Genomic DNA, 27,032 nt, shown 5'->3' with positions numbered 1-27,032 from the left:
TTTATTGTTGTATAATTGAATTATGTAGTTGATTTGTTGTTGTTGTTAAAAAAATATGCATCAATTTAAAAAAATAGTTATAAATCTATGCATTTAAAAGCATTATGCAGCCATCTTGTTGTTTGTTGTTGTATTTTTTTTAAATATTGGTACTATTGTTATTGTAGCTGTTGTATATATATGTTTATTGTATATTTATATATATATATATTTTTATGTAAGTAGATATATATGCATATATAAATATTGCTTGCGGCTGCAATTCTTTGCAGTTGTTCATGTTGTTGTTGTTGTTGTTTAGTTATATTGTATTGGAAGAATCTGTGTTTACCCTGAGCATTTTTCTGCTAGACAAAAGAAATCAAAAGAAATATATAAAACCAAAAGATATTGAAATACGTTTTTGTTGTTTCTTTTTATTCACTATTATTTAAATATGTATTGTTGCTGCTGCTCATGTTAATTAATGTAGAAATTATTAAAAATATTGCCGAAAAAAGTTTTGTTTTTTTTTTTTTGCCGAAACTTGTATTTTTTATTGAGTGTTTGGAGTTGGGGTTTTGAATTTGAATTTGGTTTTGGATTTGGATTTGAATTTTGTTTGTAATTTTCAGTTATGTTTTTATTTGTTTTTTATTTTTTATAATATACTTTGGATTTGATCATTCCAAAATTTTAATTGTTGTGTGCCAAAGCTTGAGTTCAAATATATCGAAAGATATTTGACAAAAAATTTGATCTCTCCCTCTCGTTGAATGCGGAGTCGAAACAAAAATTGTTAGGTTAAGTAGATTGTATTTTTTTTTTAGGGATAGTTATATGTATAGTATAGTATGTATGTGTATGTATAGTTATGGTATATAAGTATATATATAAATTCGACTTGTATCTGCAAATCTAGCGTAAATGTTTCTGTCCCGTTCGCGCTTGGCAACCCTGATCGGGCTGACTTCCGTTTCTGTTTCCTTTTCGCTACGTCGCTACTCTGTTCGTAATGGTTTTTCGCTATTTATATACGGGTGTATTCAGGCTGATCTCACTTAGAATTAGATTCTAGGTTTATTTTCTGTACAAAGTTAATAATTAGCATGCTTAGCTTCGATTTATGTATGCATAGATTTTTTTTTTTTTTTGGGGTGTATAGTTAGGGGTGTATTTGGTGTGTGTATGTGTAAGTTCATATGCATTGTTTTATATATAGATTCATATATAAATAACTTGCTTTGCTTATTTCTGATTGCTAGAAATATATACATATACATACATACATATATGCATGTATATATAGTATTATTGTATGTGTGTACCATATATCTACATATATGTATATGTATATACTATATAACATTTTAGTACTTCTGTATATAGATCATTTAAATTCCTGTTTCCATTAAAATGCATTTTTGCAGTACGCCTAATGATATACTTTTTCTTCACACTTGCATGTGTGTGTGTGTGTGTATGTTTTTCACTGATTTCTGATTTGTTTTTTTTTTTTTTTTGGTGTTGCCTCTACTGCTTTTGCTGCTAGCTTTCAAATAAGTAAAAAAAAGAAAAGCAATTGAACTAAATTGAAGCCTGACTTACAAATTCTTTTTCTCATTTACTGTATCCAGTATTTGTATTTGTATTAATTTTTACTTTTATTTTATATTTTTGGATATATTTGTTGCTAATTTTGTTGGAGCTGCTATTCCTCTGGTAATTTATTGTTATTGTGCTTTTAGTCTGTACTGTGCTCCTAACAGTTACTCAAAAAACAATCGCTGAAAATTTCCTTTATCAATTTTTTTTAAATTTCATTTTTTCTTCGAAGCGCTCTAAATTTTATCTTACTTTTTTTTTGCCTAAAAAGTGTTTTTTTTTTCATAAAATTTTGACTAAAAATTTGTATTAGCATGTTTTACCTTAAGCAGTACATTTTTCTTTTGGCTTATTATTATAAATAGATGATTAAATAGGAAAAACCTGGCAACAATGGAACAATAAACGTAATTATAAAACAAGCAAAAATTATCAAAATAAAGATAATAAAAGAAAGAAATGAAAATTTAACTGCAGTTTCTCTGTTGTGTTTAATTTGTTATTGTATATTTTGCTATAAGTGAGTTGAACTTTCTCGCTTTCTCGCTTTTTCTCTTTTTTTTCGTTTTTGTTTGTTTTGTTGCTGTCGTCAAGGAACTTGTTGAAACGTTTTCAAATGGCGTCAAAAAACAAAAAAAAAAAATTATAAAAAAAAATAATCGATGAATGCCCACGGTGCGGGGCGGGCACTGTCGCGGGGAGCCAAAATAAGGAACTTTTGATCACAACTTAAAGGCTACAAGAACTCATAATCAAACTTAGGCGCTACACTTAAAGAAATTAAGCATATAGAAATGTGTAAAAATTAATTATAAAGAACATTATGATATATATAAGCATTTATAGTATGTGTGTGTGTGTATGAAGTGAACGATGTAACACAATGAATTTTGAATGATATGTGAAAATATGGAATGATTACGAAATATATAGACAAATAATAGGACGATAAAAATTATAAATAGTAATAAGAATAACCCAAAACGTCATTTAAAATTTGCTTTTTGCTTCAACAGTTTTTTTTTTAATTTGGTTTTTATTTTTGTATTCGTTTTCTTTTTTGTTTTTTTTTTTAGTTGTTTTGTTGTTGTTGTGGTTGTTGTTTGGTTTGTGTTGTTGTCACAATAATTTTGTTAAAATTCACTTTCTCATATAGCTGAAAAATTCATTGTGTGTGTATGTGTACTGTTGTTATATATGTTTGTATGTGTGTATTTCCATCGAACATAGTTATAATATTGATTTGGATATACGCGTACATTCAGAACAGAAATATGAAATAAGAAACTTAAGGTTGTTGCCATGTTTTAAATATTTTCTTTTTCTTTTTGCTGTTTTACGCTAAAGCTAAATAAATTTCATATAAGTTGGTACAATAAGTGTTATATAATCATAATAATAACATTTGCTTACACATTAAATTAGAGATATGACAAAAAAAATATATAATAAGTATATAAGTATAAACAAAAACATTCATTAATTAATTATTTAATTGTATTTTTGTTGTTTTGTTTCTTGTTTCGTAGAGACACAGATCATAAAAACATTTAATTGTTGTTGGTTTGTCAGTGCAGTCGAAATAATCAAATGAAAAGTAGTCATCAAATTTAAAATAATCATGATAATATTTAAAAAAAAAACATATTTTAATTGTGTGGTCGAAATGTGTTGGCCTTCTTCCCTCTCCCCTTTTTATATATTTTTGGTTTCTTGGTAGAAACTGGCAGCCACCCGTCTAAAATTCGTATACCTTTTGCTTTTTCTTTGCTTGGAATGTTTTTCTCTCACATCTGACGCGGCTGTCGCCTGGACGCACTTTGGCTGCTACAAAATTAAAATTAAATAAAAAAAAATCTATTCATTTTGTCCCTATAATAAATTTTCGATTTAGCCGAAGCTGGAAAAGCGAATGTTCTTATTTAGCTTTGCTTGTTGTTTTTGTTTTTGGTTACGTTTAATTATTATTAATTATTAATTTAATTAATTATTGAGTAGTAATTTTTTGTTTTAATAATTTTGTTTCTAAAAGGCCGAAAATCACAATTTTGTTTTTATTTTGTTCCTAAACGTTAAATTTTGTTTGCATTCCTCATATATTTTATTTTTTATTATATTAATGATTATGTTTATGTGTATTATTATAATTAGTTTAAATATTTATTTTTTTATGCAAAACTTGTTTTGTTTAGTTTTTTTTTTGTTTGCAAATATTCTTAACATCACAATGTCAAATTGATGCCTGTTGGGTTTATCATTTTCCTTGTTTTCACTTTATGTGTCTTGTCTTGTTTTTCTCTAATACTGCGCTCCCTGCTAGAAAATAAGTCAACAACAAAATTTTCATGGCGCCAGCTTTTCGTTTTCCATTTTGTTTTTGTCAACGTTCACAAAATGCAAAGCGAAAAATCTTTTTCATTTAATTTCCTTTCATAACCTTTATGTTTTAAATACATATTCACATGCTCATGTTCATTTTGTTGATTTACTTTTATTTTTTTTGTTTGTTTGTTTGTTTTTTTTTTTCTTTTAATGCTATCACAGCCAAATTGTTTAATCCAAAGATCTTATTTATTTTTTGGGTTTTCTTTTCTTTTCGTTTCTTTTTTTTTTGTTTGCCGAAAAAATGTTGCTTTTTTTTTTTTGTTTTGGTTAAAAATTTAGAATTTTGAATTTTGTCTAGCGTGCGTTTTGTTAAAGTTTTTAGTTTTTAATGTGCGCATTTTGTTGTTGCTTTTACCTGTTGTTCACAGTATCAGATCGAGAGTCTGAACCGATCCCAAAATGATGCCCATGGCCGCCTCACGTCTTCTATATAGTCTGGCCAGAGCCGCAAATGTTGGTGCATACCTTATGCTTTATAATATAATTTGTTTTTTGTTATAATTTTGAGATCGATTTGTATATCTTTGTTTTTTGTTTTTTATGTTTGCTTTGTGGTTGTGTATCGCTGTCAAAATACACAGGCTCTGTGGGCTATACTAAAAGTTTCGGATGAATTGTGTAGCAGGGTGCTGCGTTTGTTTGAGGAAATCATCGGTTGAATATCCCCGGGAATCAGTCAACGACATTTCGACCACGTCGTGTGTTGCCAAATAATAATTCGTATTCATAGCAATATTGATAAACATAATAACACAAAAATTTGTTATATTTTTTTCTCTCGCTTAAGAAATATCAATGTTTTATATTATTCCTTGCAAATGTTTAGCCAAAGTTATTCCTCTTCTTTTATTATTTTTACAAAACTCAAAACTACAACAAAAAAAAATATATATATTTGTGTAGATATACCTATATATATATAAATGTATATATTTTTAAGCTGATTCTCAGTGCCATTGTTGTTGTTCAAAGCAAAGTAAACTGGGCGTTCAACATTTGGGGGCATTTCAAGACAAGTTGCCCCAAAACGAAGGCAACAAAATCTTGCAAACAAAGCCCACGTGCATGTGTGTGTGTGTGTGTGTGTACGTGTACGTGTGTGGGGCAGGACAGTATCTAAATGGTTGCGCACAAAAGCTGACTGCTATTGCTAGCTCACTGCTTTTGCCAGGCCAAAGAATTATCCACAATTGTTATGAAAAATTCTGTGATTTTTAGAATTTGAAAATTTAAAAATTTTTTAAAACAGAACATACTTTGAAAATTCTTTTAAGTGTTTCATTAAGTTCCAAATGAGAAAAGAGTGAGTTTTGTAATGGAAAATGTGCATATACCTTATGATAATACAATTTATGCAAATTTAGCTGGAATCCTGTCGAAATTCCTTAAACGTGCTGTAATTATATACTTCTTTTTTGGGTTTGTGTCTGTTATTTTTAGTGGTTGATACTCGTATATACACGTATATATATGCATGTATATATATATATATATATATATATATATATATATATGTTATTGTGTATCGTATGTATATATATTTAAGATCACAGATATTCTATGTAATTCTGCTGCTTTGCATAATTCACGCGTATGTCTGTATTCCATGATTTGAATTCAAATTTTGCTGTTTGTGTTCTTTACATTAGATGTCGCTTCTTCTTTTACTCCACGTTCTATACATTTTATATAAATGTTGTATATAGATATATGTATATATATGTAGTATGTATATATGCACTGTATATTAGATTGTAAATCTATGTATATGTGGCTAAAAATTAGTTATGTTTTGTTTTGCATATATACAATTACCTATATACACATGTATATAGAGTGTGTGTGTGTGTATGTGTGTGTGTGTGTATGGGCTAATTTAAATATTTAATTTATTTTTTTATGCATAGACATTGCCAGTGTTTCGTCTTTCCGTTGAACCCACAATTGTAGGATTAACAATTGCTACAAATCTATCAAAATGTTGGGCAAGTTCATTCTATTAGTAGTATCGCATTAGGTACTAGTTCAATATATATACCTGGATAGGGGCTAATATCAGCCTAAGAAGCCGCTCTTCTAACTGTGTATGTGTGTGGATATGTATGTGGTATACGTTCGAGTTGCTTTGCATTGTTGTTTCCAGCAAGGAATTTAGCACGAAAAACGCACAAAAGTATGCTATAAATTTTGTTAGCTGTTCACTTTGCTTTGCTTTGCTTATATATTTATATATATATATGTATATGTATACATATATACATATGTGTGTATGTATGTATGTTGTATGTATATCTAGTACATATGCACGTACCTATGTATGTATGCAGATCTTTTACTTTTAAACAAATTTTAGTTGTTTTTTTTTTTTCTTTCTTTACTATCATCTCGCTAACATCGCTCGCTATCAACATCATGTTGTTCATCATGATAATCATTACTTAAAAAGTTACATCACGTGTTCACTGTTCTTTTTCTATATCATATCATCTATATATCGTACGAATATATAAATGTATATATATCATTACAATTTAGTATAATTCTTTACTTTACCTTCGCTTTTCTGTTTTCTTCTTGCGTATTTTTTTTTATTTTCATTTATGTATATATGTCTTACGTTCTCTTATGCATGCATATACATATGCACATATTTATATACATATCTTATGTAGATATATGCATATGTATAACAATTTTAATTAGATTCCTGCTACAACTTTCACGCTGCACTTGTTCACTAAAATATTTTATAGAAAAAAAAAATGTATATATGATCAACGCTTAAACTTTTGCTTGGGTTTCACTTTCGCACTAAAATTAGAATTAAACATACTTTGTTTTACTTTCTTTTGCTTCTTCTTCATCTTCTTCTGCTCTCTTTCTTTGCATTTGATATTTAATTTAATAATAGAGACAATAAAGAGTGTGTGTGTGTGTGAACTGCATAAAAAAAATATTATCGCTCTTGGTATAAATTTCAACAATTTGACATATGTTGCTATATATTGGGGTTATGTATTCTATATATAGGTATATATATCTATATATGCTTGTGTTCTCACTTTCAATATGCTTGAGTGTGTGTGTGTGTGTATGGTTGTCTCTTTTCTACGCTCTACGCTTCAGTTAAAAAGAGCAAATTCTATTTGCAGTTTTTTGTGTGTTTTTGCCTCGTTTTTAGTTATTTGTATAATTAATAAAATATGTACATATTGTGTGTGTGTGTGTGTGTGTCTGTTGTGTGTGTGTGTTTATTTGTCTCTAAGCTTTGCGCTTTTCGCTTAAGTAAGTCAAAAATTGTTGCTGTTGCTGTCTCATTTAAACTGCAGCTGTTGTTCTTGTTGTTGTTGTCTCCTTTACATCAATTGTAGTTGTAGTTGTTGTTGCTGTTTTTGCTGCTGCTGCTGCTGCTGTTGTTATTGTTGTTGTTGTTGTTGTTATTATTGTTGTTATTATTATAATAGTAATAGTAATAATAATAATAATTTAATAACAAACTAAAATCGTTTCACTATTGCGGTAGCTCATCCTTTGTATCGACCGGGCTGGGTGACAAAAACTTTCGTACATATTTGGGAAAATGCGTTTTCTCGTGCGCCTTGAGGATCGTCGAGCGCGAGAAAGTCTTGCCGCACATGTGGCATCTGAAGGGACGTTCACCTGCAACGCCCCATGCAAAATGTGTGTTGCAATGTGAGCATAGAAGGAATTGCAATATGTCAGATATATGTACTATATGTTGTATATTAATGTATAGTAAGTGTATCAGTGTGTGTGTATGAATGAGTGATAAAAGCTCACATGGCTTCTCTGAAAAGCTTGCACGAATCTGCTAGAGTTATATAAATTTTTTAAGTTTGCTTTGCTAACTCTGTGATATTTAATATTTAAAAGCTATCCAAGACACTTTAAATTGCACTCAAGTATTTATTTTCATTAAATTTTATTTTTATTCAATAAAAAGCTCAGCTGTATCCATTATGTGTGAAGAAACTCATTAAATTTACTAGGGATGATTCCTATTGAATTGAATGTGAGCTTTAAAAGCTCTGATTGAACTTGATTGAAAAACTAATTTTTTTTTATTCTTTATTGAATTATAATTCATAACAGTTTTTAAAGCTGAAAGCTTAATAATGTACAGCTTATTTAAAGCTTAATACGGAGATTTTAGAAAAGCTATATGCTGATTTAAATAACATTAAATTAATTAAATTTGTTTTTATTTACTAAAAACTTTAGAGGCAAAATTTGTTATGCCTTTAAGTTTAACCATTTTTAAGAAAAATTATTTCAAATTTAATTTTACCAACTTATTTATCAAATCCAGCTTATTTTAGCTGTCGACTTTTGGCTCACTGTGAGCTTTGAGAGCTTTAAGCACTAGTATTAGTGGGGGCAACACTCCTGTAGAGTAAAGCTTTGAGTATAGAATCAAATGCTTTGAGTGCAGAATCGAAAGCTTTGAGTGCAGAACTGAAGCTTTTTAAGCTGACAACTGCACAGTGTTTTGATTAATATGAATGATAAATGAGATTGTGGGTGTGTGTATATATATAGAGTAATTGATCCGGCTTGCGGATCGGCGGAGGAAACTTACCCGTGTGCACGCGACAATGATCTTTCATGTGGTGGCGCAGCTTAAACGCTTTGCCACAAAACTCACATTTAAATGGTCGATCACCTGTATGTACCGACAAATGCGTGATCAGTGATGTAACATCGGGAAAACTTTTAGCACAGAACTTACACATGACAACACTATTCGGATCACTTGACGCGCCGAGCAACGAGGCGGCCGACGAGCCGGACTGCGCCGCTGCCGACGCTGCGGCGGACGTTGAGGGCGACGATGAGCCGCCGCCGCCGCCACCGCCACCGCCACCACCAGCGCTGCCACCAGCAGCAACACCAGCGCCCATGCCACCAACACCAGCAGCACCGCCTCCACTAGCACCGCCACTGCCAAGTAACAAGCTGGCGGATGTGGCCGCAATGCCGCCATTGCCGGATGTCGATGAACCGGAACCGCAACCGGATAATCCCAAACGACCGCTGGCACCACTCGAGCCGGCTGCCTCCAGGCAGCTGGCGGTTAGGCTCTGAAATGTGCAGCTGGCTCCATGCATTGCAATCTCCATTTCGAGGCCCAATGCGGCGGCGACAGCGGCCGCCTGCTCCTGCGGATCACTGCTGCCGGCACTGGCCGCCATGGCGGCATTCATCTGGAAGGGGAACGCCTGGGCCAAGGCGCCCATGTTGAGGTCGTGCGCCGTCAGCAGGTGTGAGTGGAGGAGGGCGGCATGGGCGCTCGGCTCGCGATACTCGAGCGTCTTCAGCGAGTGCGAGAGCACGTGACGCGTGAGTTTGTTTTGGTTGGAGAAGGCGGCGCCACAATATATGCATAGATGCAGCGGCGGCGGTGGCGACGTTTGCGGCGGCTGCTGCTGCTGCTGCTGCTCATGGGCAGCGGCTGCGGCGGCGGCAACGGCGGCGGCGGCGGCTGCGCTGCTGCTGCTGCTGCTCAAACCGCCGCCGAGGACCGCGCCAACGCCCACAGCGTGTTGTTGGGGCGATTCGGACGTTTCCTGGAACAAACACCAAACAAAAATCCAACATCAACTTCTTTACTACGTTTCATTTTTTTTTTGTGTTTTTTTTTGGTTTTTTTTTGGTTTTTTTTAGGTTTCATTTTTTTGTTTTTGTATTTAGCATTTTTCAGTTTCAGTTTTTGCTTGCAAACGATCGATCGATAGTTTTTACTTAATTCTTTTTATATGTTTATCGATATGAGTGCCATTGATATCATTATTGTTATTGTTATCGCTTCTCTTTCATTTTTGCTTTTCTTCGTTTTCTTTGTCAACTACTTAGGTTTTTTTTTTTTGTATAAGCTTTGGGTTTCTTTACAAAACAACGAAAAAATTAATTTAATTTAAGAGAAAAAAAAAATGAAATAATGCAGAAATTGTTTACATAATTTTTTGTTGTTGTACTTTTACTTTTAGAGACAGAGAAAAGGAGAGACAGATATTGATAGATAGGTAGCGAGGACACAGAGATAGACAGAGAGACAGATATAGAGTTATAGGGGAAAAAATAGAGAGAGAAAGAGAGATACTAATTGCTTCAAAACGAATACAAGAAAAATAAAAGGAATCAGAATCGAGACCAAATAATCGAAAAGGGAAATAATATTAAATTACAAATTATTTTCTTCTTTAACATTTAAAAAATTAATTCTTAGAGCATACGCTCTAAATGAATACAATTTACAGTTGGAAAATCAAGTTAGCTGTATTTTAAGCCTTGGCTCTTCTCGCTTTCGCAGATATATGAAAGGAAAATATAGAGAGGGAGACAGAAAGTTAGAAATATAGGGAGAGAGCGGGAGGTACAAAGACAGAGAGAAAGATACGAAAAAAAAAAACAAATAAACATGATGGCTACTTTTGTATTTGCAAGGAAGAAACACAAATAAACGAAAAAAAAAAGTTAGAAAGGAAAGAAAAGAAAAACAAAAAATTAGAAAGAATTATATGATATCATTATTGAAGTAGAGTGGAAACTAATTGCAAAGCCAAAATGGTTGCCAGAATTCAATATGGCGACGGTCTCTCAGCTCTGCGCCTCTGCTACCATATTGAAAGTTACAGTTACAGTTACAGTTACGTTTACAGTTACGTTTAAAGTTACAGTTAAGATTACAGTTGGATGTGTGAGCTCTTGACTCTTAACTTTTATGCTATATATATCTTTCAACTCGGCACGTGATGCCAGTAAAAACAAGAGGGGGTTTCAGCATGTCTTTCGTTGTGTATTTGTTGAAGTTGTTGTTTATTATCTATAACTGCTTGCTTTTTTTTTCTTTATTATAATTATATTTGTTCTTTTTATTTTTATTTTTTGCATTTCTATAATTTCTATATATTTGAATACATATATATATACATATATATACATATATATATATGTGTGTGTGTATGATATTTGCTTTTGCTTTTGTTTTTGTTTTCAAGAAGTTGAATTTCGATTTTTGTTTGGGCGTCGTTCGAAAAACGTCACATAATCGTACGTTATTAATATTATTTTAGCATTTGGTTTTAATATTTTTTTCTTTGCATATTTTTGTTTGGTTGTTTTTGTTTTTAGTTTTACATTTTTTTTTTGTGTTTTTGTAAGTTTCGGTTTTTGTAACATAATTTTTTGGTTTTGGTACAGACTTATTGTTAAAAATTTTTAACTTAAGTTTCACGTTCTGCATTTTTGCACTCGTTGCAAAAGAATTTTGTTAAAGTTTCAGACGCGCGAATCGATTTTTTTTTTTGTATTTTTTTTTTTTAGATTCTGTTCTTTTTAATTTATGAACAAAATCTAGCTGGCAAAAAATCGAAAAAACAAAACGAAAATGTTCTTATCAAAAATCGCAATTGAATTTGAAAAAAGTATTTTTCACCACGTACTTTGCCTACTTCTTCTTTGCGTTTTTCACTTGTGCGCTCAAAAACCAAAAAAGAAACAAACAAACAAAAACAAGAAGAAAAAAAAACTTTTTCGGTTTCTTTTTGTTTTGCCAATTTTTGCGTCCAAATTTCGCTGTCACCGTATGTCAATTTTGATTGATTTAATTTGATTAAAAATAATAATATTACTAATGGTGCTTAAAAGAAATTTTGAAAAAAAATAATAAACAATTTGTTAACATAAAAGAGTCCAAAAAAACAATTGAAAAAATATATAAAAATAAACATACAACATATTCGTAACAGTAGAAAACAAACTCAGCAGCTCCGTAGCTTTCAATTTGGGCCAAATCGTGTTCTTTTTTTTTTTAAATTTTTTTTAATTTATTCTGCTTGTTTTTAAAAAATTTAGTTTTAAATCAAAGTGTTGTGAGACAAAAAGAAAAATTTTTTAAACAGTTGAACGAATTCAATTTTAAAGTATTTTCAAGAAGTTTTCCAGTATTTTTATTTTGGAGATAGTATTTAAGTCATTTCTTTTGTAGCGTAGCATAGCTTGCCAGTTGACTAATATGTGAATTCTATTCGAATCCGAAAAAGATTTCATTAGGCACAGCCACTTCTCAAAAAACGTAGATCAACTTCTTGACAAAATTAACAAAAAACAAAACAAAAAAATTAAATAAATAATGAAATACATAAAAACAACGAAATCGACTTTGGTGTGGAGTAACGTAAATCAGAACGACAAGCGACGAGTTGCCAATTGAAGCTAATAAGCAAGAAGGAAACCATTTATCATGTAGAAAGTCACAACGACATAAAAGACAAAAAAAAAAAAAACTGTTGTAAAGATTCCAAACATTTCCCTGATTGAACCATTGGAGGAACCTCAAACGAGTTGTCAAAGTCGGAGAAATTTCAGCCTGACTGGCTTCTTACTGCAGCTGCTGGCAACGCCTAATAAAAGCTGGCAACGCCTACACATTCACTTGCTGTTGGCAATGCCACTAAACGAGGGTCGATACATCAAAACAAGGCTTGATACAAACTGGAAATCAGGTCGATATATAAATATATATTAAACATATAACTACATATACATGGACTATATATGTATGTATATGTAAGTGTTATACGTATATATACCATACCTAAAACAAGTGACAGATCTGTAGACTTATACATATACATATAATATGCCATATAGAGAGATTACAATATTAAGTTATAGTATTTGTTAATCGCTCGAATTAATTAATTAATTGATTAATTAATTTGAATTTGAAACTTAGTTGTAAATAGCTTTAGAGTACAACAACGATAAATTATATGGTACAGAGAGGCATATATTATGTATATATATATTCGAGTAAATTATTTATATTTAAAACAGACAGAGCAAGTTAGATAGTTTGTAAAAAGAGTTAGACAGATAGACAGAGAGAGAGAGAGAGATAGAGATAGAAAGAAATAGACAGATAGAAAAATATATAGAAATATAATGAGATAGAGTTAGAGATAGACATAGAGTTCAGAGTAAACGATAAAATTAAAATAAACAACAATCTTTGAACAACATCGAGGTACAAAACATCAACAATTAAAACACAACAACAACAACAGACACGCACATACACAAACTCTCCCTTACACTCAGATTAAATAAAGGGAAAAAACTATAGAAAGTTTAATTACTTGGCCAATTAAATAACTCAATCAAGGCAGTAGAAAATACCGTGAAAACTCAATCAAAAAATAAATAACAAATAAATAAATAAATGGCAATAGCAGCTGACAATGGAGATCGTTGGTTCCTATCGATTGCCTGTTTGTTCTCGCTATTTACTGCTTACTCGTTGCTTTTCAACGAGCAGCTTTCTCGTCAGTTTCGCAGCGCAGCGTTCTGGTTCCATGACGAACGGGCGAGCGTATAACAAACGAGACGAATGCTTACTCGTTACTTATTTACTCGCTAGCTTCTAGCTCACCTGATGCTCTGTAAAATTGGTAGTGTATATTTTTTTTTGGCTGTTTTTTAAAGAGTATGCAATTGATGTAGTACTTTAAATATTATATAAACGGTCATGTTTATTAAATTTGTAATTGTTATTGAAATTGAAATCAAATGCTAAAGACAATGAAAATCATACGAACATACAGACGATACATACATACATACATATAAACATACATACATACATAGTAGATATATATGTAGATGTATTATTTGAAAATGTCACATAGAATATTGAATAACAACAAAAATAAATAAATACATTTAGTTTATGGAAAATATACTTAGAACACACACATTTACCATTTACATAAACGAACAACGAACGAACGATTTATGTAAAAGCGTTCCACATTTAGATAATACATAGATATATCGAAAAAAAAATACATTGGAATGTATATGTCGTTGCGTCTGTGTGTATGTTGTTGTTGTTGTGTGTGTGTGTGTGTGTATGCGTGTGTGTGAGTGAGTGTGTATGTGTGTGTTTGTGTTTGTGAGTGTGTGTGTGTATAGCATCAATGTTGTTAATTTAATTTTAGTTTCTTGTATTTGTTTTTTCTGTTGTAGTTTTTGTAGCTGTAGTATTTTTTGTTGCTTGTTAAACGAAATTGTTTCGTTGGTATTTGGTATTTTTTTGATATTTTATTTTGTTACTTGATTTGATTTTTCTATTTTTCATATGGTTACTTTAAAAAAAAACACCAAAAGCGCTTTAGTACGATATTCTTGTTTATAATTAATGCATTTTTATAGATAATAAATTTTTTTTCAGTATTTTTTTTCTTTTTTTTTTTTTGTATTAATTGCACAACGTTCAGAGAACATGTTTGATATTTTTTACTGGACCCCTCTTGTTTTATAGGTTGAATTGATGATATAGTAGTTGTGGTAGTATTTACTAGCAAAATGGCTGCAGACTTCGCTTCTTGACAATTATTTCTCATTGATTTTCTATTTGATTTTCATTTTGTTGGATTGGATTAATTATATAAGTATGTAAAAGCACAACACACAGTTTGACACATTGAAATATTTTAATAGTACAAATAGATAGATAAAGACAGAGAGAAAGAGGTAGATAGAGAGACACAGAGAGAGAAATAGACAGAGTGAGGCAAATAGCGTGTAAGACAAAGACAGCAAGATAAGTAGCAAAAATTACACAATTAACAGTATTATTATATATTAAGTATATTTAAGAGTATTTTAAGCATTTTAAGTAATTCAACAACAGAAAAATTGGGAAAAATAACAAATATTCAACTAGTAAAACATATGCAAAATAATTTTATTAGCATTATTTAATATCATTTTCCATATTATTTGATTTCGTTTTAAATTAGCATAAATTTGTGGTTATGTCAATTCCAATATATGACATTTGGAAATTTTACAAGTCAATTCAAATTGGGGGAATATAGTTTTCAACTCGGGAATAGTCCAAATTCATGTGCAGTCAAATTTTGATCATCATTTCAGCCAAATTTCAGTATAAATTTTGATAATTTCGTTAAGGAGTTTTGGATTTGTTTTTTATTTTTGCAATTTGTATAAAGCGCAACAAAAGCTAAAAATACTTCGATTTTCTTCTTTTCTGGAATTTTTAGTATGTGGTATTGGTATTTTGAGTATTTATATAATGTTTTGTGGAAGTTGATTAGTTTTTTAGTATTTGTAGCATGCATAATACAGGTATATAATATGATTATAATATAATAATTACTAGATACAGTTTGTATAAGCTATTAAGTTATTAATTTGTTTGTGTAATTGTGTGGGTGTATGGAGGTGTAGGGGTAAGGCTTAGGATAGAATAAAAAAAATTCGAAAATTCAAAAAATTAAAAATAAATAATACTCAATCAACTCACCTTACGAAAAAGGTTATGCAAAAAATTCGTCAATAGTTTGATTTAAGTTTAAGAAGGCTAAGAAAGCTACATGTGTAGTTCGTTTTAATTGCAAATTCTACAGAAGATTGCCAAAGTATGACAGAAAAGTGAGTACTGAAAAATTAATTGCAATTCGCAACGTTAATTTGTGAATGACAAAGATAGATCAGCTTAAACTAATCAACTAGGTAATAGAATAGTATGACTTTGCATACAATTTAATACTTTGAATGGCAACGTTTACGTGTAACTGACATCACAAGGTATTCAATATTAAATTGCGCATTGAACAATACGAAATGATTAAAGTCACAACATTCCGTATGATAGAAGATAAAGATAACAAAACAGAATACTTGATCAATCAGCAATGATTGAAATCACACCATTTAGCTGATCCCGAGTCAAACGAGCAGCAATTTAAAACAGAATTTAAAGTTAATCGATTGTGAACAGCAAAGTTAAAATATGACTTACTTATGGAACAGTGCTGATAATGCTCAATCATGCATTTATCAATCAGAAATGATTGAATTCACAGCATTTAGTAATTTGACATGTAGATTTTACCAAAAATCAAAATTTCATTGAATTTGAATTGTATTATAGTTAAATTGTGACTGATTAATCAGAGCACTCTATCAATCAGAAATGATTGAAGTCATAACTAAATGATATGAATACAAGTGAAGTTTGCGACTGGCCTAAAATTAATTAAAATTCTTTGATTGCGACTAATTGAACAGTGTAGTTAACGATCAATCATACGGTCGTCAATCAAAAGTGATTGAACTTTCATAATGCTCAATCATGCATTCATCAATCAGAAATGATTGAATTCACAGCATTTAGCAAATTGACATGTAGATTTTACCACAAATCAAAATTGCATTGAATTTGAATTGTATTATAGTTGAGTTGTGACTGATTAATCAGAGCACTCTATCAATCAGAAATGATTGAATCATAACTAAATGATATGAATACAAGTGAAATTTGCGACAGGCTAAAAATTAATTTAAATTCTTTGATTGCGACTAATTGAATCGTCAATCAAAAGTGATTGAACTTTCATAATTTGGTACACAAAGCAGGAAAATTTAATTTGATCTCTTATTTGGCATGACTTGAAATGTGTCGTCTTAAAAAGTGCTCACAGGCTTGGCCCAGTGGTCAGTTTCAAATTCACTAACTGACTGACTGACTGACTGACTGACTGCACCACTAACTTACAAATCAGCAGTAGAACTATCGGTTTTACTATTGCGTGATTTGATTTCCATTTTTTTTTTAGTTTTTGACGAGCTTTTGCTAAAGGTTTCCATTAGGCAAATTGCAGTGTGGCGCTTTTTGGGTTTTTGGGTGTCGCCACAAACGAAATGCGGCACATTATTCAATAAGCGGACAAGCTGCCAGCTGCCAGTTGCAACAGTAATCTGGGTCATGTGTGTGTGAGTGTGTGTATGGCTAGAAGGCCAATTTGCCATTACTTGCAGTTGGCCACATTATGCAGGCCAGCTACTTGGCCCAAACAGGCAATCGCATCTTTCAGCCTGACTTTGCAATTGTTTTCTAATTGAAGTGGGTAAGAGAGCGAGAGCGAGAGCGAGCAAAATAGAGTGGGTGACAGCACGCAAATATATACATACATGTGTATGTGTGTTTCATTTGCCACACATGTCGTTGAACTGCTGCAAGTTCAATGTGCCACCTTTTTGGCTAATGGAATCATTATCAGCGCCCCAGACATTAAGCGCTTGCTGAGTCTGCCTACATGCCACATGCTACATGCCCCATCCGTCTTGCCACTGTCATTGAATTTTATGTGCTGACTACGTCTGTCAAGCATCGTCCCTTCGTCCCGCCGTCCAACTGTCCAGCCAGCCATGTCGATGTCTGCGTCATCGTCTTGCGACTTTTCTACCATCGTCGTCGTCGTAATAATAATCAAATATCGATCCATGTGCGTCTGGTTTTGGTTTTTGGCTTCTTTGCACGAAAATTTTCGACGGTCGTCGGCCTTTTTTTTTGTGTATTTTGTTTTTATTTTATTTTTTGTTTGTTTATCTTGTTTGTTGTTGTTTTACTTAGCTGCGTTTTTGGTGCTGTTCATTTTCTCATTTTCTCGCTTTCTCCGTATGTTGTGCGGTGCACTTAAAGCAGCTTTCTTCGCTTCTCGCTTCGCGCTTCTCACTTTTCGCTTCTCGCTGCACTGCAGTTTGTTGGTTTTGCCATTTTTAATATAAAATCGCATTTTTAATGAAACTCTTTGCGGCCTTTTGAGTAGCTGCCACCTGTCCCGTTATACGTTGCCCCCAAATGAAACCGCTCTCCCATCCCCTTAAATCCTATGCTCCACTTATCCTGCTCCACAGTTCTAGCCAAAATAAGTAGACGCAATAGATGACGCATAACATACAACGCATCTGGCAAGAGGAGACACACACACACATACAGCCAAGCGTATGCCAGGGGGGTTGGGGTAGGCAGCATTTAGCCAAGGGTTGCACTCGGATAAATAGGGATGGGGGATAGAAGCCGTTAGAGCGGAAGCGACTATTTGAAATATTTTTTCGTAATATTTTTCCTCAAATTATTATGTATTGTTATAATTTTTTTGTAAGCAACAACAGCAACAAAAACAAAAACAACGACGACGAAGAGCTATGCAAATATATGCACACACACACACACTCACACTCTCACAGGCACACCCACACACACACACACACACATTCATATACTTGAAGGCTACACATATGGAACTGCAGTTGGCCGCTCAGCGTATGCAACAAAATATTTTTCTGCTTGCTTTTTTGGGCTTTTATGGAAGTGTGCGTGTGTAAGCGTGTGTGTGTGTGAGGCTGTGTGTTTCGCTAGGCAGCAGAGTTTTGTAATATTTTTATTTTTTTGTAATATATTTTTGTTTTGTGTGCCGTTTGACGTTTTGGCTAGGGGGTATCGTCTGTTGTTGGCTGCGCTTTTGCCTGATTTTTAATAAAAATAAAATATATATGTACTCTCACACACACACACACACACACACATACGCACACACACACAGAAATTCGCTATGTGCACAAAATAAAAACAGCTAAAGCAGTTGAAAGATTCAAAAGTCAGACATTGAACGCATGCTGCCATTGTCAGAGAGCAGCGGGAAGATAACTGAAATTGAGGCTTGCTGGTTTAAAGAATTCCCCGATAACTTTACATCAAATAATCCAAAATGTGCTTCAAAATCGTTAAAGCCTGTCCAATTTTAATTCAAAATCAATATTTACATTGTCAGCCCGAAAGTATGCAACAAAAAATTAATGTACTGCCAAAATATAACAGATCCTTGTGCTGGCATATTTAAAATGCGCTCTCAAAAGTATGCAACAAAATACTTTCACAGTTCTAGCTATCGAATGTGCAAACGATCTGGCAGCGCCATAACTATTATTTCTCCAACTGTATAATTTTGTGAAGTGAACTTAAAGATGTGCGTATGAAAATGCGCATTTATTTGGTCAACTCTTTAAGCCATTTGGCAAACAGACCGTTAGACATGGCTATTAGCAGCTTTATGATGAAATTTGCCCCACAACTACCACAACTCTCTTCATTTTTGGCCTCTCTTTAGTCACTTGGGTCGCATGGTACTTCGCCCAAAAACAAACTAGGAGAGAGCTGGGGGAAAATGAAAAGGGGCGGACGGGGGTGGGGGCTGTTTGGGAAATGGCTGGGCAAAAAACCACTTGAAAAACTTTGCAATCAACGCGGCGCACTGATTACAATGCCCGGGCAGCGCTGTCAACGGCGACGGCGACGCAGGGACGGCTGCATAAATGTGCAATGTGCGTGGTCTGCAGAGTCAAAGTGTTTACATATATATACACACACACACACATACACACATACATACAATGCCATATTTTTTGCGCTTTGCCATTTGTTGCGTTTCGAGATTTTTGTTTGGACTGCGTTATATTTTTGTTAAGTGCGTTTCTGTGTATGTGTGCGTGTGTGTGTGTGTGATTGACAGTAGCTCCATTGATAAGGGCAGGATGCGGGGCAGGGACAGGGACACGACTAGGAACCGTTTCATATTTTTTAATAATTGAAATGCGGCTGCCTAAATGCAGTCAAAAGTTATGCGAGCCCAAATAAAAAATAAACAGATCCACAAAAAAATGTATTACGCATACGCAGCTAAACAACAACACAGAAGTCGGTGGAAGAAGGAACTGTTGAAGGTGGAGCAGCTGGTGGAGGAACAGCTGAAAGAAGGTGGTGCGGCAGAAGGAGAAGCACTAAAAAGCGATGACGACGACGACGATGACGATGACGTTGCATAAAATGCAAGCACAGCGACAGTCAGTTGAGAGACACAGCCTAAAGGTATGCTACGAAAAAAATGCATAAAAGCAACGACGACGACGACGACGACGACACAAAACAGCGAGAATGAGACGGGAAGAGAGAGGAGAGAGACAGCAAGTTTGAAGAGTGGATGAGGCACAAGTCGGCTTACGAAAAAAAGAAGGTATTTGTTTCAAAATTAAATACGCGCATGTAAAGCTGTATGTGTACGTATATGTGTGTGTTTGTGTGTGTGTGTTTGCAAAATGAAAGCAAACGAAAAAGAAAAAGAAAGCAAAAGTTGTTGGTTCTGTGAGTTGATTTTGTCGTTTTAAGCTTATTCGCTGCCATTATTATTATTATTATTATAATTTCTAGACGCCCTAAGCAACATGAGAGAGCAAGACAGGAGAGAGAGAGAGAGAGAGAGAGAGAGAGAGAGAAGAGGGAGGCACATTTGTACAAAAAGGAAAGTGTAAAAGCAAAAGTATTTATGATGCGGCAAATGCGGCTTGCTCAGCTCTGAAGCAATGCCAAATGTGGAGGCAACGAATTGCATAGCACACACATACGCACACACACACACACACACAAAGGGTAGCCATTAGCAAAAGTATGTGTGCGTGTGTCTGTAAATGTGTGTGTGTGTGTAAACGTCAACGTCCGACAACGACTCCAGACGCGTGTGTCGCCTGTTACTTTTTTGTTTTTTGTTTTTTATTTGTTTTTTGGTTTTTTGTTTTTTAGATAAATTTTTATTTGAATTTATGCACATGTGCGTTTCCTCTACGTGTGCGTGAGTGTGTGTGTGAGTGTCTGGCAAAATGTTTTTCGGATTTAAGCGACGCGTCAGGCAGTTTAAATTGCGCTCGGCAGAGCTTTTCGATTTATCGATAACATACAATTTAATTTTGTTGACGATAAATGACGGTAATTGACAATGGCAAGTTTTGCAAATACTAATTTGATTTCTTCTTACTTTTTTGTACATATTTATCGATAGCTTCGATAAGTGCTCAGCATGACATATCGATATGTTATCGGTGCTTAACGATAACTTCAATAACTGAAGTAACTACAATATTAGCTTTCATCATAATTTTAAATGAAAATGTGTTAGCGCACTAATCAATAAATTCCGATAAGTATTGACTGTGTTATTATTTTGAACTGTTATCGATGCATTCATTTGACAACTGAAGTAGCTGCAACAGTTACTTATGAAAATAGTTGCTTCTGCTTTGTGTTATCGATAACGCAAGTGCTATCGATAGACAGCTTGCAAAGCCAGCTGATGTGATTCACTTTCTGATTGCATTTTTTCACCAGCCGTCAAACGTTGTGTCTGTCAACCCGTGTGCAGCCTCCCCCTCCATCTCCCCCTTACCCTTTCCACTCATCCCTCCAATTGTAGCTGTAACTGTAAACTGTGCGTGTGCTTGTGTGCGTTGCTTAAATTCGTGAAGCGTTGCAACAAAGTGCGTTTTGTGCTTTTTCTTTGCCCTGGCGACGTCCTCAATGTTGTCGTCGTCATCGTTGACGAACACGGCGACAAAAATGTGAGGAAAAAAAGCAGCTCACTCACACACACACACACACACACACACACACACACACACACACACAGAGGGATGCACACACGCACACAGTAGAGCCAAGAAATATAATAAAAACGACAGTGGCGACTATTATTTTTATTTTTTTTGTGTATTTGTTTTTGTTTTTGCTTGTTCACAAAAATTGTTCGCTTAAAAAGGCGGACAAAAGAGGCGAATAGGGGGGGAGATTGTGTCGAAAAAGGATCAACAGAGGAAAAAATACCAGGCAAAGAAGGAGAAAAACGAAATAAGAAAACAAGAAATTGTAATGTGAAAATATATTTGCCGGAAGCTAAATGTTTTGCCAGTTTTTTCGCCGTTGTCGCTGCGGCTCGGCTTTCTCAACTCTCCTTAACATTTTAATTCCCCCCGCCGCGAAAAGTACAGTTGCGTTCGCTGACATCAAGCGAATACGCGCCTAAATGCATGCTACAAGCATTTTGCAACGTTTTAGCCAGCAGGATTTTCATCTCGAAAAAAAACCAGCCCACATAAATGCGCATCTACTATATACGAAAATTGAATAAGAATTTGTATTTTAATTTCTTTCGTTTTTCCATTTTTAACATGTGCCATTTTTCTCATTTACCTTGGTCTCCATTTATTTACATTTTAATTTTTTTATCCACCAGATTTGTATAATAAATTTTGGACACAGAACATTTGGCAAAACGACAGACAAGAAGGTACATAAAACGTTACATGGACAAATGACCTCTCTATGCGCTTCTCACCACCTATGGTTCAGATGAAAAGGCTATCGATTTTGTATACGAGTATAATAAAATATCGAAATATTTTTTCAAAATGATTCCTTTGAATTACATCATTTTAAAGCTGTTATAATAACTTTCTTATATTTTATAGAATCGATCTAGTTGAATTGTTTCTACTTCTGTTGAACTAGATCATATAGTATGGTGAAAAGTTCAATAACTAGCAGGGCTTTATTAATTAAATAGCCAATATTCTAATATTCAATATTTATAAATCTAATCTTTTAAAAATTTCTTTAAAATTGCAGTATTAAATTGCGGTGTTCAATTAATTTGATTCATATAAACATTCACAACATATTTCCTGACTATGCATCAAATTGAAACTATTTGTAGGGTATTTGCCAAAGTGAATGAATGACTTTGAGTCAACTAGTTCTGGCTCTGGCTCTGGGTGAGAGGGAGGGACGTTGATTTGACCCGGCCATATTGAAAATTATAGTGTTGTAAGCATGCAACTGCAACAACCACAACTGCAACAACAGTAGCAGTAACAAACTGACAGAAAAAAGTATTAAATTAAAATAGAAAACAAACAAGACATGGTCAAAGTAAATAAATGAAACAAAAAATACGAGCATGAGGAAAAAGGCAAAATGGATGAGGATGACCAAAAGAGTATTGCAAACGGAAATTGCTAGCAATGTGAAAAGTGTGTGTGTGTGTGTGTGTGTGAGTAAGGTAACGAAATCCGTTAGCCACACAAACACAAACACATAGTTCCACACACTGCAACAAAAACTACATTAGAAAGCATTGCAAACTAAACCAAATCGTCGAATGAGAAAAAAAGGGAATAACATTTATTTGTGCGACAACTTATTGCAGCGAGTGTTCATTCGTGTGTGACTGTATGTGTGTGTGTGTGTTTATGTGATTTCATAGGCAACAAAACACACATATTGAGCTATATGTATGTAATATATATATATACATATATATTTTAATCTGTATGTAAGTAACTATATAGAGTGGGCGTCCAAGGGAGAATGTGTGTGTGTGTGTGTGTGTGTGAGAGAGAGAGAAATAGCATATTACGGTTACGGGTAGACTAGAGAATAAACGAAGTTTTTAGCTAAAGAGAGTGAAAGAGAGAGTGCTACACATTAAACAACAACAACAACAACAATATATAGAAAATATTTATATTATAAAAAATATGATAAATATTCAACTGAACAGCTAACATTAGATTGGTATTTTTTTTTTTAATTATTTGGTACTTTGCATTGTGTATGAAACAGAAAATTGAATAAATACGAGTATTTGGTGATGTAAAAAAAGGAAAGAATAAATATATGGATACATATATATTTATGGGATATATAGTTGTATAGGTTAAAAATATATATATGTGTTTATATATAAATATATATTTGATTATATATAGTTATATATATATATGGATATAAAATTCATAGACAAAGAACACGACGAAGAGCAAAAACATATGTTGAGTTTTGATTTGTTTTCTTTGCTTTAAAAAATTTTTTGTTACTTTTTGTATTATTTTCTTGTAATAAAATATATATATAGTTTTGTTTTTGAGATATATAAATATGCAATGTATATAAATGGCAGGTATATAAACGACAGACAGATAGAAAGAGAGAGAGTATAACAGAGAAAGTGTTAGAAAGAGAGACAGAAATACGTAAAATGTGTGTTAAAGTAAAAAAAAAGACAGAATCTGATTTTGGAGTTTTAAAGATAAGATTTAGGAGATTTTGAGAATGTAGAGAGAGAATGAGAGAGAGAGAGAGGTATATAGACAGACAGAGCGTGTAGCCATATAAAGTGTATAAAGTATATAATGTAATTACGTATTTACTATAGTAACTATATAGTTAATAGCATTCTATCAGTGAGGTGAAATTTTTGTCACGAAAAAAATAGTTTTCATTTGTGAATTTTGAAAAAAGGTTTTTGATATTGTTTTTGGTTTAATTTTTTGGAAACAACTTTGTATGAAGACCTATCGAAGCAGCAAAAGCATTCACTGAATGGATCGGGAAAGGTTATGTTTGGAGTTACTTCAATTTTGGGTAATTGATCTATATTGTCTTTGGGTTGGGAGGTTGTTCTGTTTTGATTTAGAGCAGGGTTTTGGGGTTTGCTGGATTGCTGGGTTGCTTGTTTATTTGGGGGGATTGTTTTTAAATTTGTTCTTTTTTAGCACTTACCGACTCATGTGAGGCGCGGTAATCAAGATCGCCGCCCAATCCGCCGCCAGCTGATGCCGAACGCGGTTGCATGTGTCTACTGTGACTGCTGTTGTCATCCTCGCTGCAATCGATCTCTTTCTTGAGGCTCTGCGGGGCAAGGGAGAAATTGGAAAGAATTGCTAGTGAAATTGGTTCACAGACAACTTATTTAATCTAGTAAACTGTTGTTAAATTATGAATTCAAGCCAAGTTTAACTCAATTGTGTTAATGTGACGCTAACAGTGCTCTGCTAACTCTAAAGTTATAGAAATTGCGTAGCATATATAACCAAATCTGTAAAAATAATTGATCTAAGGTCTATACAAAAAGAAATATTAATATTCCGTAAAGTTTTCTGATAAGAATTACAGCAAGAAACCAAGTTACGTTACGTCTACTAAATTAAGTTAATCTTAATCTGTTAGCAGTGTGACGTTTATATATCATAGTAAACATTTCGAAGTCTGTCATTCGACAATAGTTCGACAATTGTAATTCAGTGTAGTTTAAATTTAATATATTATTCGGTGTATCTATTTGCGACTCGCAATAAAATCGCGTCTCGTACTAAAAAGCAACATTAAATGTTAACTTTAAAGTGACGTTAACAGTTTGACGCTAACAAAATGGATTTACTATTTCATAATTTATCTGTGACTCTCTAATAAAACTCATCACTTATGAACTCTAGAATTTTTTTCTATTTGCAATTCAGTCAAATTAAGCTGTCTAAGGTTGTCTAAAGTCAGTGGTAAAAGAGTTGTATATGTTTTTAGTGACGTTAACAGAATAAAGTAATTTTTACATATTATTAAATACATCTATTCGTCATTTCCTATTAGAGCTCCTTAAATATGTCTTCGCTAACAATCTCATCCAGAAATGCAGTTAAGCTGAGTTCGCAACATTAAATGTTAGTGTTAATGTGACGTTAACAGTGTTACGTTAACAGAATTGTTAGACTTTAAGCTTGTAGCTGTCGTAGAAAGTTCTTTCTCAAATTGGAAGTTATCTTAACTTTCGCCGGGCTGTTGACTACTATAGTTTAGGGAATATAGACTTACCAATGGCACCGATTGCACTGGCAAGAGTCCGGCAACACCGGGATTCATGAGGCTGGAGGCGCGTCCGTCGGCGGTGCTGTTGCCATCGCGCGATGAGCGTGACGCTGGACGCGCTGACTGTGCCATGGACAGGCTTAGATCGGAGGCGCCACCGCCGGGCGTGGAGCGGGCGGACTCAATGGCGGCTGCTGCGGCCGCTGCTGCTGCTGCCGCTGCCGCAGCGGCGGATGATGAGGGCAATGTGATCAGAGGCGATGGTATGACGGTTGAGCCCGTCGAGAGATCGACACCGCCGCTGCTCATCTTCATATTGAGGCCCATATCATTGCTGCTGTTGTCCGCCTCATCATCATCATCCAGATCCATTTCATCATCATAATCATCGTCGATGATCTCCGTCTTGGGCTGCAGCACACCGGGTGAGTGCGAATGAGAATGCGAGTGCGAGTGCGAGTGCAGCAATCTGTCATGCGATTCACGCAGCTCCTCCTCATCCTCGTCGTCGTCCTCGCCATGGACTAGCCTGGCGCTATGGTGTGCAATCCTTTGGGCAATGTCACGTGCGGCAGCGGCAGCTGCTGCTGCGGCATGAGCACTTGAACGATCGACAACAATCACATTATTATTATCATTATCCATATCATCATCATTATCATTATCATCCGCATCGTCGTCATCATCATCATCGTCATCGTCCACGGCAACGGCGACGGCGACGGCAGCAACATGGCTGCTTGACTCAGTTGCAACATTTGTGGCGCCACAGTCACCGTTGCTGCCACTCGGCGAACCTGCCACCGATGAGATTTGGTTGCTGCTGTTGTTGCTGCTGCTGTTGTTGTTGTTGCTGTTGTTGTTGCTGTTGTTGTTGTTGTTGCTACTGCTGCAGCTGCTAATGTTTATAATGTTGCTGCTGCTGCTGTTGTTGTTGTTTCTGCTGCTGTTGTTGTTAGTATTGTTAGTGTTATTTCTGCTGCTGCTGCTACTGTTGTTGTTGTTGCTGTGAGCTGAGCTCTCGGGCGGCTCAAGAGACGCAACAGCGGCGGCGGCGGCGGCGGCGGCGGGTCTTTGATAGAGATCTAGCGGCATTGGTGTATCCTCCTCCATTTCATCTTCCTCCAGCTCATCCTCGTCCTCATCCTCCAGCAGCTCTATTGGCGCCACACTTGACGATGTTGCAGCGCTGCTCGCTGTCCGCTTTGGCGGCGTTGGGCTGCAACGTTCGCTTGCCTCACGCTTTGACGCTGACGTCTGTGACGCTTCCGTCGCTGTCGACGCTGCTGCTGCTGCTGCTGCTGATGTATTTGTTGCTGCTGTTGCTGCTGCTGCTGCTGCTGATGATGTTGTTGTTGTGGTTGCAGCAGCTGTTGCTGTTGTTGTTGTACTGCTTGTACCAGCAGCTGTTGCCGCTGTGTTATCCGTTGCAGCTGCCGTTGTTGTTGTTGCTGCTGCTGTTGCTGTTGTTGTCGCTGTGGTTGTTGCTGTTGCTGAGCTGCTGCTGCTGCTGCTACTGCTACTGGTAGCTGCTGCTGCCGCTGCTGCTGTGGCATCCAGGGCTGGACTATCGGCCGCCTTGCCGCTCGCCTGCGAATGAGGACGCAGTCGATCCGGTTCCCTTTCGGGTTCCCGCAACGTCGTATTCTGATTTGTCATCTCGGCTAATCCTTTAACCTGTTTCAGAAAAATAACACGGGCATTC

At 34.6% G+C, this 27,032-nt stretch overlaps 1 protein-coding gene across 3 annotated transcripts in view; it reads right to left on the bottom strand.

Moving 5' to 3' along the window:
- The window catches only part of LOC117794205 (sex determination protein fruitless), a 175,586-nt gene that overhangs the window by 15,869 nt on the left and 132,685 nt on the right, over nt 1-27,032 (bottom strand). The window contains exons 5-9 of one of the 3 annotated variants that reach the window (XM_034634752.1): nt 25,334-27,004; nt 24,248-24,376; nt 8,720-9,557; nt 8,570-8,653; nt 7,074-7,629 (exon numbers count right to left, since the gene is read on the bottom strand). In XM_034634752.1, coding sequence (XP_034490643.1) covers nt 7,481-7,629; nt 8,570-8,653; nt 8,720-9,557; nt 24,248-24,376; nt 25,334-27,004 — 2,871 coding nt within the window. In that variant the 3' untranslated portion in view covers nt 7,074-7,480. Of the gene's footprint in view, nt 1-7,073; nt 7,630-8,569; nt 9,558-24,247; nt 24,377-25,333; nt 27,005-27,032 lie in introns of those variants that run through there. The other 2 variants (XM_034634751.1, XM_034634750.1) reach the window with 2 other exon arrangements.

Source organism: Drosophila innubila, chromosome X, assembly GCF_004354385.1.
Source record: "Drosophila innubila isolate TH190305 chromosome X, UK_Dinn_1.0, whole genome shotgun sequence".
Classification (NCBI taxonomy): Eukaryota; Metazoa; Arthropoda; class Insecta; order Diptera; family Drosophilidae; genus Drosophila; species Drosophila innubila.
The sequence above is the reverse complement of the archived record's forward strand: the minus strand, read 5'-3'. Positions and strand labels throughout refer to the sequence as shown.